The sequence below is a fragment of the Euleptes europaea genome, chromosome 11 (genome assembly GCF_029931775.1).
Source record: "Euleptes europaea isolate rEulEur1 chromosome 11, rEulEur1.hap1, whole genome shotgun sequence".
NCBI lineage: Eukaryota > Metazoa > Chordata > Lepidosauria > Squamata > Sphaerodactylidae > Euleptes > Euleptes europaea.
In genome coordinates this window covers 49,556,429-49,570,680 of record NC_079322.1, presented here as the reverse complement: position 1 = coordinate 49,570,680, position 14,252 = coordinate 49,556,429, and the positions used below count along the sequence as shown (strand labels likewise).

The 14,252-nt window shown below is 41.4% G+C and overlaps 1 protein-coding gene across 1 annotated transcript in view; it reads right to left on the bottom strand.

Annotated features, from left to right (window-relative positions):
• Nucleotides 1–14,252, bottom strand: part of ICA1 (islet cell autoantigen 1) — a 64,780-nt gene that overhangs the window by 30,421 nt on the left and 20,107 nt on the right. Inside the window, exons 6-7 of the mRNA XM_056857371.1 lie at nucleotides 1,348–1,473; nucleotides 1,063–1,161 (exon numbers count right to left, since the gene is read on the bottom strand). Of these exons, the coding sequence (XP_056713349.1) occupies nucleotides 1,063–1,161; nucleotides 1,348–1,473 (225 nt within the window). The remainder of the gene's footprint in view (nucleotides 1–1,062; nucleotides 1,162–1,347; nucleotides 1,474–14,252) is intronic.

Here is a 14,252-nt window from a genome sequence, read left to right as displayed (position 1 = left end):
AGCTCAGATATTATAGTTACAGAAATCCTTAGTTTAGGTCGCTCCAGTGTGGTCTACAGGAGTACTTGTTGCTGATTTTACAAAGAGATAGGCATCCTTATATGTCTGATTCAGTGCCCTCTTCTGAAATTAATAGAGTGCACATATTTGCAGAAAGAAGTAAACAATTTATAACGGTATGGTGACACAGCTTTTTAAAAAAAAAAATGTCGGGCAAATTATCTTAAAAGTTTTCCATTTATATATATTTTAATTTTAATCAAGTTTTATGGCTGGCTACTTTTATTAGGCTTTCTTCCATGGCTGCTCTCTGATATGTATTTTTATTATATTATACTGATTGAATGGATTCATTTTATTGTGTATATTCACTGCTCTGTAAGCCATCTCATGAATCATATAGATAATAACACATGCTTCAGCTTCACCATGAACCAAGTTTTACAAGGGTAGTTGTGTTGGTCTGCAGTAACAGAGCTATTCAAGTCCAGTAGCATCTTAAAGACCAACCAGATTTTCAGGGTACAAGCTTTCAAGAGTCAAGCTCCCTTTGTCAAATACAGATTTGGATCTGATGAAGGGAGCTTTGACTGTCAAAAGATTATACCTCCAAAATCGTATTGGTCTCTAAGGTGCTACAGGACTTCAAACTAGGAACCAAATGTCGGCTCAAGCAAAACGTATGAAAGAGATTAATAGGCCAAGAAGCATATCAAATATACAGCTACTAAGGTCCACTCCAAAATATGAAGACGTTCTACAAAGAAGTCCACAATCCCTTCTTTATCTGAATCACTCTCTAGAGACTAAAAGGTAAAGGTTCCCTGTGCAAGCACTGGGTCATTCATGACCCATGGGGTGATGTCACATCCCGACATTTTCTAGGCAGACTTTGTTTACGGGGTGGTTTGCCAGTACCTTCCCCAGTCATCTTCCCTTTACTCCCAGCAAGCTGGGTCCTCATTTTACCGACCTCGGAAGGATGGAAGGCTGAGTCAACCTTGAGCCGGCTACCTGAATCTCTAGAGACTAGGAATGCTTAAAACACTATATACACCTTACCTTCAGCATAGTGAATACATATGGCTGATAGCCTTTGAAACTTTCATGGATAGCGGCCATGGTGTGAGATGTTTTTTCCCAAAAATGAAGAAGCGTTGTCTGTAAGGAAAAGAAACTTCTGGATTCAATATTCACACGTTCACTAATGGTTCCCTGCACTATCCCACAGTATTTACCCAGCTTTAGTCTTATGACTAAGATGACTTTATTGCACAATCACTTAAAATCCACAGATTCTATCAAGGTTTAAGTCCTAGGTTTTATGGATACTTTCTTGCTAGTTACCTGGTATGTTGTCAGCACATGAGACAGAAGATTGCATCGGCTTGCTCCAAGAAGATCCACTTTCTGGCAAACATCAGTTTTCAGCTTGTCAAAGTTCAGTTTTGTATGACGGACTTGTGCTTGGACCTGTTAATATAAAGAATATTATCACCAAAAGATACTTGTTGGAAAGAATAATAGCCCCTTCAAACAACAGTGGATCGCAGAAAATATCCAGTCTTAGCATGTCCAATGGACTATTTAATTATTCTTTATGTTAAGCTCTGTAAACAATTTAATACCTGGGAATACTCTTTAAAATTTTGGCAACAATTGATATGTTATAATGTGTTTGTATTAATAGACCATTAAAGAGTTCAGCATTTCAAATGTTATAAAGTTTAACTTGACATCCAAATATGCTGGCAGTCCTTCCTATCCTGACTGTATGAGAGAGTTTCTGTCCAAATAATATACCTGCTTTTGTTTCCTACAGGCAGTGGTGGACTGGGTCTAAAAATATTGGTTGCCAGGAGACAAAGAGGGCCCACCCACAACTATAAGGCTATCATTTAATTTTTATAAGAAATAAATAAACATTTCAAAAAATACATAAGTGGAAAAAGGTACAATAAAATTTTTAGTTGCATACAGTAATAGTATTGGAATTTATAGAATCATAGAGTTGGAAGGGACCACCAGGGTAATCTAGTCCAACCCCCTGCACAAGGCAGGAAATTCACAACTATCTCCATCCCCCCCCACACACACAGTGCCCAGATGATGACCAAGATACCCTCCCTCTCATGAACTGCCTATGTTCATAGAATCAGCATTGCTGACAGATGGCCATCTAGCCTCTTCTTAAAAACCACCAGGGAAGGAGAGCTCACCACCTCCCGAGAAAGCCTGTTCCACTGAGGAACCACTCTGTTAGAAAATTCTTCCTAATGTCTAGATGGAAATTCTTCTGATTTAATTTTAACCCGTTGGTTCTGGTCCGACTTTCTGGGGCAACAGAAAACAACTCAGCACCATCCTCTATAATGACAGCCCTTCAGGTACTTGAAGATGGTTATCATGTCCCCTCTCACTCTTCTCCTCTTCAGGCTAAACTATATTTTCAAGCTACTAAAAGATCATGTCTAATGTTTAAGGGCCCCCAGTTCATCAGGGGCTCACAGGGCCCACTTGCCATTGGGCAAGCTGACACCCTGGCCAGTCCACCACTGACTACAGGGTTTTCTTTTCTAATTGCAACTTTTATTTCTTGGAAAAAATTTAAATACATGTGCTAGTATAGTAGAGGGTGCAGCAGTTCACACCTCTCTCTCATTCACAATTCTGCTTGTAGAAAAACTAAGGCCATTACGCTCCTAAAGTGCTTAACTATGACAATTATTACAATTTTTATGCTAATTAAGTTAAAATCATGCATTTGATGTTGGTGAAGTACTAAAATAAATTTAGGTTTGATAGGAAGTACTGCATATATTTCAATTCCCCCAGAATTTCCAGGGTTTTGAAAGGCAATTTTGGTTTTGACCCTGGCTTCAAAATTTCCACAGATTTTACATTTTTACCTGGGAACAAACCAGATGTATCTACTGACACAAGCAGCAAGTGAACTCCTCCCCCCCCACCCAGGGAAGAGACTACACAACAGCTTCCTATTGTAGCTCTTGGGTTAAGGAAACACAGTACAGCAATGTGACTGTTGCTTTATATCTCTGGGCAAAGAGGAAACATGGGGGGGGGTTGTGATTACACTGGCAGAAGACTAGGCTTGCCATTTGGCCACTGCTGGCTGGAGAACCCTCCCTGGCACCACGCTGCCAGGGCAGCATTCAATGGGGTGGCAGGGAGAAATGGGAGGAATTAAATGGCATCCATTGATGCTGCGACATCACTTCCAGCTGCGTAACCAGAACTGACGTCACGTCAACGGATTTTCTAGGATTCCCCAACACTTTGTGGTTTTACCATAGAGTTTTGTGTGAATCCTACAGTTCCCACAACACAGTGACATCACTTCTGGTTAAGCAGCTGGAAGTGACATTGTGGCTTCGACAGATACCACTTTAGTAAATCCTGCCCCCCCATAGTCTCCTGGGAGACTATGGTTACACAGCCCGGATAACCTACAAGAACCAATGAACTCTGACCGTGAAAGCCTTTGACAATATTTAGAATACACAATGTTCTGCTATGGAAGCACAACAGAGTGTTCCGATTACTCTGGGAACTCTTCCTTTCTTCTTCCCAGGAGAGATGAAAGCCTAAATTGAGTGTTATTGCAGCAATGTGGGAACAACATGCGGTAGCTTGGTCCACTCCATTCAGCATGGAGGAAGAACACAAGCAAGGTGACCAACTTGCTTCGTTCTCAGATCCATTTGCATGGGAAAGAATCAAGTGACTTGCCTTGTTTATGCTTCTTCCACCAAGATGTTAAGCTATTCCCCAGGCCACAGATTTTCTGTTAAGACTATCCTCAAGTCAATAGAACAATGTGAAACCTTGCCCAGGAACATCATCATTACTGTTTTCAGTACTCAAACCCTATCTGTTCTGATCTTGTGGCTTGACAGTGGTCACATCTTTGCAGTGACATGTTCTTCAGTATGAAACTTAACCTTAATTGTAGTTCCTCTCTTCTCAGCTTGAAAAAAAAATCTGAAGCACTTTATATTTAGCTTTTTTTTAAGGATCTTCTACTCACTCCTCTTATATGTGTACTTCCCTTTTTACATGCCAATCCTAACCATGCCTACTTGAAAGCAAGCACCAGCTTTATTTCTTGAACTTAGGCACAAAAGGCTCCAGGGTAGGATACTAAACTGCTGTTCTGCCAGCGTAAATGCTAGTGGAACCACACTTCTGTTGGCAGGGGAAGGAAGAATGATTTCTAATGATCCCTCCTCCAACTTCAGACCTCCACTTTACCTCCCCGTACTGTTCCTGCAGAACTGAGAGGGGGGTGTTGGTAGCCACAGTGGGAGGGGGAGAAGAGAGGAAAGTCCTGCTTCATAGATATCACTCTGCTGGTGGCCCTTCAAATTCAACCCCATTTAAATGGCACCTATATGGGCAACCCATCGAATGAATGGCACAGACACATCTAGATGGCTGTTTCCCCCCTCTTTTATTAACTGAGGAACCATGGTCAGAAAAGAATTCAGCCCTCACATGTTTATTGTGGGGGAACCAACCTATTTACATTTATATTTATTTCACCACGTTTTATATCCAAGTTAAAATGTTTAAAGTTTGCATTGGCTCTTATCTCCATTTATTAAAATGGAACTTACAAGCAGTTTTCTGCTACAGCACTAAACAATGCACTGGACTTTGTTATGGAAAGAGCTGCCCGGTGCACGTTAAATGAGCATTAACTGGAGGAGGGCTATTAGTCTTTGGGAGGAATATGATTGAACAAATGTCCTATAATCTAGAGCAGTGGTTCCCAAAGTGGGAGGTACCACCCCCTGGGGGGCTGTGGGATTACCTAGGGGGGCACTAAGAGGCAAGGGTGCAGCAGGGGGATGCTAGAGGTAGGCCCCTTCACCTGTGTTGTTGGATAGGGTAGGGGGCGCTGGGGTTGAGTTTGTGGAACCAAGGGGGCGGTGGCCCAAAAAGTTTGGGAACCACTGATCTAGAGTCTTGTCTCACAGAGTACTGTAATACCCACCCAACCCAAAAGCTCACATGAGATAGTCTTATTATTATCATTTCAAGAGAAAAGTCTGGCCTATAGAAAGCACATTTCCCCCTCTTTTAAAGGAAAGATGATTTGTAAACAGGAAAGGATGAGTAACATTAGATCCACTTGACCCAATATGTAATATAAGACCATATACGTTTTGTGTCAATGCCGGTTATTATAATAGTTAAAGCACTGCTGTGTTCCCAAATGCTACACATTTTCCTCTGCCAAGCGAGGGAAAGGATCCAGTATTGAGCATTATTAAAACATCGAGCTTCGGTTTTGTACTTTAGAGCTACAGGAGGTTCCCTCAATAGTATAACTAGCTATGCCTCTGACACAGCGGAAGAGGACATTAAACACAGAATTAAGAACAGTTACATCAGCATGAGTCTGCACTATTTTTGAGAACCTTCCCGAGTTCAGAAAACGATCCAAGCTTACATTTGGAATCCTAACACGCTTAATGGTCGAGTACACCCATAATCTACCTGATCTCCTACCCTACACTAGAGCCAACAATACTGATTTGGCCTTCTTCTATATGTGGATTTTTTTTTATTTGATATGGAAAGCTGGAAGGCCCATATTATATTGTGTGGATTCTGAGCTTGGTACGGCGCTCCTGTGATTTCTCCTTTAATTTGGGGGGAGGAAGCATATTTTTCTCCAGGTTAAAAGAGAAAGCTTCAGCATGGCAGTGGGGGAGTCTGTGTGGACATTCTCTCTGTCACCACTCTGGGGATGGGGCAAGGCTAAGCTCTGCTTTCAAAACGGCACAGTTCAGCTTGCAGCTGCTCAACATTTCTCCCCTTTAGTCTTTTAAAGGACTTTTTCTCTTTTCCCACTGAGCTGTGCAAGATGTTTGGATATCTTCGTTTTGCATTATACTACTTTGTCGTATGCATCGGATTACACACGTTGTCAGCCTAAGCCTGAACTGCTTGCTGTGACTGGACTCTTTCTAAAAATGTATATTGCTGGTATTAAGCCATTTCTGCCATTAGGCAATATTCTTGGTATAATGGTGCCAATCAACTCAAACTGGAAAAAAGTATTATGGAGGTATATTTCTACTGACAGATGAAGAAGTGCTATTAGGTCACTACTTACAGCATTTTTCTTTTTGCAGCAGCTGCCCCTCCCTCATATACCATTGCCTCCAATTTTTTTAAAAAGCACCATTTGAATTGAGACTTACTATTTAGGTGTCTCTGTGTACTTCTTGTGTCTACTTGCTATGATCATTAATCTGTTTCCCCCTCTGTTTAGTAATGCCAGTGGTAGTATACCTCCATAATATTTTTTTTCCAGTTTGAGAACATCGGCACTATTATACAACACCATCAGGAACATTGCCTAATGGTTAGAAACAGCATAATAGTGTAATATCAGCAATTTCAATAATAAAAAAAAGACATCTACATCAAAACTGCAACAACCAAAGTTAGCCATGTAGAATAAGCAGCCACTTCACAGACTAAAAGCTGCTTGATGGGAACTTCAACAAGGACCACAAGGATGATCCAATCTGCAGCTTGTCCTGCATTTGTTCGAGGAAGTCGAGTAAGGTAAGTTTGCCTTGCAATCATGCTGGGGTCAAAACTCACAGCATCTCTAGTCTGGGATTCTTACCTTAGCTGAATTAATGCTCAAACACTACCTATGTCAGGGGTCGGCAAACTCATTAGTCAAAAGAGCCAAATATCAACAGTACAACGATTGAGATTTCTTTTGAGAGCCAAACTTAAACTATATAGTAGAAAAGGGCAAGAGTCCATTAGCACCTTAAAGACTAACAAAAATATTTTCTGGTAGGGTATGAGCTTAAACTATATAGGTAGGTACACTGTTTATTAACTTAATAAACTTTAATTAAAGTTTTAAGTCTTAATTAAACTATAGGTACACTGAATAAAACTTGCTATCATACTTAATAGTGATCTTATTTATTGATAAAAATTAAATTGTAAGTCCCTGCCATTTCCCCCTCCCCGTCGGCAGTCCTCATCTAGAGGCCTGGTCTACCGCCATAAAAGCCTATTGGTAGACCTGGCCTCCAGCTGAGTCCCATTGGGAGGCCAGGTCTACCCATTGGCTTTCTTGGCAGTAGACCTGGCCTCCGGAGGCCCACAGAAGCCAATTGGTAGACCTGGCCTCTGAAGGGGGACTTTTCCCCCTCCTCGGAGTCCAGGTCTACCGCCAAGAAAGCCAGTGGGTAGACATGGCCTCCCAATGGGACTCAGCCGGAGGCCAGGTCTACCAAAGGAAGCCCGCCCTGCCCAACAGCTGATAGGCGGGCGGGGGGGGCAGGAACTGCCGAGCCGCCCGCCCAGCAATCGCGCGGCTATAGGGGAGGGGAGGCTTTAGCCTCCCAACCATTGAGGGCAAGGGAAAGGGGGACCTGGCCATTCTCCATGGCGGGGGGGGGAGAGACAGCGCGCCCGCTTGCCTGCTCTCTCTCGCTCTCAGGCGCACGGCTCCGCAGCCCGGCTGCCGGCATGAGCGGGTGCGAGAGCAGGGGCTCCGAACCAAGTTCGGAGAGCCGCACTCAACGGGCCAAAGAGCCTCATGCGGCTCAGGAGCCGCAGTTTGCAGACCCCTGACCTATGTGATTGGAGTTCTAAACGGCAATGGAGCTATTTAGTAATTCATAGCTGGTGATGTCATCCTGAGAGCAGAGGATGGAAAGAGAATGATTAACAGATCCAGAGGATGAGGGTTGATACTGGATCATATACATTGCTGTACAGATTCCTTTGTTAAGGGGTTTATATTGTTTTTCTATCCTCTAACCAAGAATGTTAGGAGTTTACCATCTGAAGGTGATGCCTCACCAAAATGTCCTGCAATAATATTAACTACATTTAATTTCATTTGTACACCTGCTAGAATTTCAAATGTTCTATGCCTCTTTCCAAAGACTTATACAGAGATGTAAACATTTCCATACATTTGAAGCCATGAGACACCCACCACCACCACCGTTTTCCCCCCAGGAAAAAATGAAAAATTTGGGAACACTAAAATATATGCAATACTTACTTCCCTTTCAAACCTAAGCGGACTTTACTGCTTTAATGATATAAAATAAATTTCTTATAACTTAGTATATAAATTGCACTATCTGGCATATTTATGCAATTTAAAAGTATAGCAGCGCATTCCTGAGCTGCTGGCGGCAGGGGATGGCGGGGAGGAGGCACCACTGAGGTGCCTCCTAAGCTGTTCCACAACTGCCAGCAGCTCGAAAAAAGCCTTTGAAAGGCTTTTTTCTCTTAAAATTGGGCTTTTCGCCCCATTGAGAAAAGCAGGCGCAGCCTCGCTCTTCTCACTGCTGGCGTACCCGGGGTGAAAAGGGACAGGAGGCTGCCGAACAGCAGCTCCTCCCCCCGGCCCACCCTGGGAATGCCCCCTGGTACGCCGGCGCGGGCCTTTACACTGGTGGGACGCCTGCAGAAGGCCCCGCCGGCATCCCGGGGTGGTGCTGCCATGGCAGCTCCTAGAGACCGGCGTCTGGGCCTCCCCGCCAGTGTTGGGCCCACTAACACCGGCGTAAGTAGCCTGGACACTGTAAGTAGCCTGGACTATGCCGGCTCGGCCCCTTCCCGGCCTCCTAAGGGCTTTCGCCCTCGAATGTCAGGAATGCACTGTAAATGTCTATATTTCCTACAAGTAAAACTGCAAATATACTAAATACATGAGAGAGCTGCAAACTACTGCACTCTGTGCTAACTTAGCACACCCTAATTTTTTCCATTTGAGATGCAGAAAAAATAAACAGTCTGAACTGCAAGGTATCAGAACACTGTAATGGGCATTTTTCTGCAAAAAAAGAAGACATGCTTTTAAATTTATCATTGTAAATTACTGCTGGTCACGCCATATTTTTACTGGAAATGTTATACTGTACAGGGGTATGCTTGGATGTTAATACAGCCCAGGATGTTAAATGGTTCCCATGGTGCTCACACTGCTTAATCCTATTCCATTCCACAGGCCTAATCTGACAATATGATTCTCTGTTAATTGCCTTTCTGGTTTCTAAATCTGGTGGGGGGGACACTTGAGATCTGGGCAGTTTCTTTTCTAAGACTGAAATCCCAACTGAAACTTTCCAATGTTGACAGTACAGAAAAAACTAAATTGAATTGCATTCTTTAAGACATTTATTAGGGAGAATTTATAGACTGTTATTACAATAAGATACTGAAACAGAGCAATTCAAAGACTGCATGATGAAACGGACACAAAACTTTGGAGGCAGTATACACAGGAGTCAGTGGGAGGCTCTTTGGACTAAAGAAAGCAAGTTTACTGAATGTCAAGTATTAAGAGAGAACTGGGATAAAATGTGGGCTTTTTTAGATCATATCTTAAGATATAGCAAAGCTAACAGAGACTTTATTGCATAATGTTGGAAATCTCATAATGCAGATGCCACATTTTATCATATGTGGTGGAGAAAATACTGGATAATGATACATGATGAAATGCAAACGTTTTTAAAAATTAAGTTTGTCTTGGATCCAAAAAACATGTTATTAAGTATTTTTACCAAGCAATATTTCAGAAACACATAATGAACTATTTAAGTGCAGTACATGGTGACGGCGGCAAGAGTGATTTATGTAGCAAAATGAAAAGCAGAGAAATACCCAGATTTAAATGAATGGATTAACAAATTAACAGAGTACGCAACTATGGCAAAACTGATATCTTTTATACATAATAGGTCGATCTCAGAATTTTGAGAAAAAATTAATTTTTTTCAATTATTTAGTTATACATTTGGAATGAAACTGATTTAAATTGAGACAGAATATATGTTTGTGTTTGTTAAAAATATATATATATATTTAAACCCCAAAAAACTAAATGTAATTGCATTCAAGTCCCAAATTCTGGGACTAACTACCACAGCCACTAGCAAGATCACAACATTCTGCCATGATATAATTACTTATTTCAATTCCTTTTCTAACTTCTGACTTCAATTTTAATGCATGAATCAGCAATTAAAAATAAGCACATTAAACCTGACCATTTAAAGCCAATCCAAGGCACCTTCTAGAAAATATTTATACTCTGAAGCATGCAGAGAAAAGGAGGAGAGAGAGAGAGAGAGAGACTATAAAGTAATGAGAAAAATCTTCTTTGTTTTCATATCCAGTTAGCGGGTCAGCTGCAGAATGATATGGGAAAAATGAATCACAGCTGGACTGGAATAGGGGAAAGAGAAGAGGAAAGAAAGTAGGGAGGCATGCATGGAAGAGTAAACAGGAAGGCGATACAGCTGTTGGGTGAATGCCGTTTACAGAAGAGATTTGCTACAATTGCTACTCTTGCTTTGTAGAGTGTTTGGATCATACCTAATGTGGTCCATCTGCTTCACTTTTACTATATAAATTAACTGCACGCATAAAAATATAAATGACGCTTCACCTCCTTTCTTCTGCTCAAGACTCAAACACAAATACTGACTGAATTAAAAGAAAAGCATACAGTTGCCGAAGCTAGCAGGCCACTTCTAACTTTGAGTTTTAACTGCTGTCGCCGACGATAAATGCATATATTTCCACACTGAAAGAAAGTGAAACCTGAGCAGAGTGACAGCAAAGAGAGTCTAAATGGTATGGTTAGAAAAAAACTTCTAAAGCTATATTCGTGCTTGGCAAACTGTTCAAGTTATTCCAAGGAAACTGAACCAAGTAATTATTTTTCCCATTCAGAATGAAGTAGAAAACACACCATGCGTAATATTAAAAAGAATTTCAGCCTCGACAGAATTGTTTTTTTAAGATGTATTTATTTTCGAGAAGAGTTGGGATAAGGTTAACGTGGCCACACAAGTTAATACAGAGCAAACAATCTGTGCTAGTGGAAATGATTAGCAGTTCAAAACGGTATCATCTTACTTCAAATTATGAGTGAAAATATGGAATACATTATTAATGTTAGCAAATAATATTAGTGTCTCATTTATACATTTTGGAGTCCAAGCTTGCCATTAGCCAGGCTTTTGAACTGCCCTCAGACCACATTATAATCAATAAATTCATAACCCTACATATTCCAGAGGGATAGCACTGTTAGTCAGTTGCAGCAAAAAATAACAGATTCTGGTGATACTTTAAGATTATCACAATTTATACAATTTGGGGGGGCCAGAACTCCACTTTGTCAGAAGCACAAAGTGGTAACCTAAGTGGTTAGCAATCCAATCCTCAGCATATAGTTGCACCCTTCTAAAGCCATTGACTTCAATGGACTTGGAAGGGTGTAACTCAGGATTGAACTGTAAGTATCTATACCTCTAATACAGGAAGGTGGGGAAAAGGTTACGTTTGTCAAATTAAGCCAACACAACTAGAAATGCAAAAGAAATGCAGCTGCATGTGTGTCATAAGATTATGAAGACTACAAATGAATATAAAATCTAGTAAATGGAGTCAGATTCAACTACTGTGGTTATAACCCACTCCTGGCTAGCATCCACCAGTACAAAAAAGAAGGTTGCCAGGTCCTTCTTCACAACGGGCAGGATGGAGCCTGAGGAGAGCGGGGTTTAGGGAGGGGAGGGACTTCAATGCCACTGAGTCCAATTGCCAAAGTGGCCATTATCTCCAGGTGAACTGATCTCTATCTGCTGGAGATCAGTTGTAATAGCAGGAGATATCCAGCTAGTGCCTGGAGGTTGGCAACCCTAGCAAAAAGGCATAGCAAGATCAATAGCATAATCAACCACTTAATGGCTGACAAATACTTTTCTGTAGTGAAATAAGAATTCATAGGATTTGCTGAGACCAAACGCCATTGTTCAGTTTGCTGATGAATTCAGCAGCTTCACATTGGAGGCTCCTCTGAAACCTTGCTGTCCAAGTAGAGTGACTTTAAAGTCTGTTCCAGAATGGTCCAAGAGATTTTGAAATATGCTCCCACTGGTATCTCAGTGCTTCCATTTTAACGTGTAATTCATACCCATTGATATGTTTTGCTCATAAGCTGTCCTAGGGTCTGTTCCCATAATACTGAAGGGGGAAAAATGCCTTTACTGCTGTTACTCCTTCCCATTTGACTCAAAGAGGGAAGGGAAAAAAATCAAAGATGTTAGAAGACTCCACAGCAGAAGAGGGAACTATAGTAACCATTACCACAGTGCCAACCTATGCTAGAAACTCCATATACATTTTAAAAGTTTGTAGAATCCCTAGAAATCCCTTAAAAACGTTAAAACCTTATTTGACATGACACCACCACAACATAAAAGTCTTGTTTACACAGTTATTTTAGTGTACCAAAATGTTAGAGGGCTTTAACTTCTATTCTCCCTGGAAAAGAGAGAGGTGAAGAAAAAAAAACATGAATTTCCCCTGTAAATAAGTGAATGGACTGCTAAGCATTTGGCTCCCTGTCTTCCCAAAGCACATCTGTCTTCCTGAAAGAAACCTGGATAAAGGAAGATTTAAGGTTATCTTCATCAAAGTTCATATATTGGAATCTTCTTTATGGAGAAAAATGGGGACATACTTGGTCCTCTTAAAGGAGGGGCTAAGGCCCAGTTGGTAGTACACAAATCTTGCATATAGAAGGGCCAGGTAAAATCCCTGACACCTATCCGCATATATTTCAAGTCTCAACCCTGGTAGAATAAAGGGCTTATCTATGGTAAATCATGGCAAAACTGAGGCCCTGTAGAAGACATAATGTGCTCCATGGCTCTTGGTTTTTGTGTTTGTTTTGATCAGCGCACAAGAAATGTGTGTGTGTATGCAAATCCCATGCTCCTGGACCCAAGGTGAGCCCGTGATTTATAAGAAAGAGGGGCAAATGCAATACATTGAAGGCAAGCAGGTAAGTGGATCCAATGAAAATATTCTAATTAGGGCAAGGAGTTCCATAGCTTCATAGCAACCGAGTAGGGTGAATGCACAATGGAATTTTTGGAGGCCTGGAGTTAAGAATCTCAGGCCATTTATGCATGGTCAATTTTGATGCTCGCTCAAAGCTCTTTTTTAAAATGCGACTTTAAAAATGCCTATTCACAGTCCCGATGCAAAAGAAGAAATTCTACCCCCCACTCGCCTGCTCCTTTGTTCCTGTTTGCATAGCCGTTAGCATGTGCATAGCTAATGCGCCACTGTTATTTTGCATGGTTCCTTCAGGGGATTCTTCGCAGCGGGGGTGGAGCCAACACCAAAGGTCGCGTTAAAGGGGAACTTAAGTAATGCGAAGTAATGGTAAACTCATATGGAAAGGCACTCTAAGGCCCAAACTACATACAATGGTAAATTTTGTGACTGCCACTTCAAACACATAATCTGGCCCTAAAAATCAGATGGGGGAGGCCTGACTAGGACTGGAACAATGGTGGTGGAGAAGAAGAGGATTAGCTCTTTTCTGTGACATTTCCCTGGCTGGAAATGATCCCATCTAGGTTTCTTCAAGTATCAATAGGGAAAAAGGACTAGAAAAATAGCAGTACCCATCTCTTGTTCTTACCAGGGACATGGGTTCTCTGGGACAGGAGGAAAGCAAACACCCCCTTTCCCCAATGTTATGACCCTGTCCCAGATTGCATCCCTCCCAAATGCTTTTTAAGGTCAAGTTAAATGTCTAGTGTTCCAATCATGGACTTCCACCGTCTGATTTAGTTTGACCCTAAGTGGCTGAGTATGACCCACCCAGTTCAAATCTATCTCCCCACCTGCTAACATTAGCTTTCATGTAAGAATCTGGCCTTGAATTGTGATCTGGCACAGCAAAGTCACACCTGGAGCATGTATTTTACAAGCATCTCCTTTCTTACTTAACGAATTATCTATTCACAGACTCAGAATAACAAACATGAAACAGCTCTCTCACAGTGGGGAACAGGAAGCCTTGCACACTGACAGGAATTTAGAAAGTAGATACTTATTTCTGACATGGTAACTATATTTTATAAACATCACCAGGGTGGGTAGAGAATTTAACTGCAGGGATGGCCAAAGTGACTTGCGTAGCCAGCCCCACAGATTCACTTCTTAATAATGTTCCACCTTTAAAATAACAAAATGGTTTTTAAAGCAGTTAAAAACATGAGAGTTTATTTACTCTGAACTATAGCTTTAGGGGGTGGAAAGTCAAAACAAAAATGTAAACAGGAGATTCCACTGATTTTTATCAAAGACAAAATATTGTCGAAGGCTTTCACGGTCAGAGTTCATTGGTTCTTATA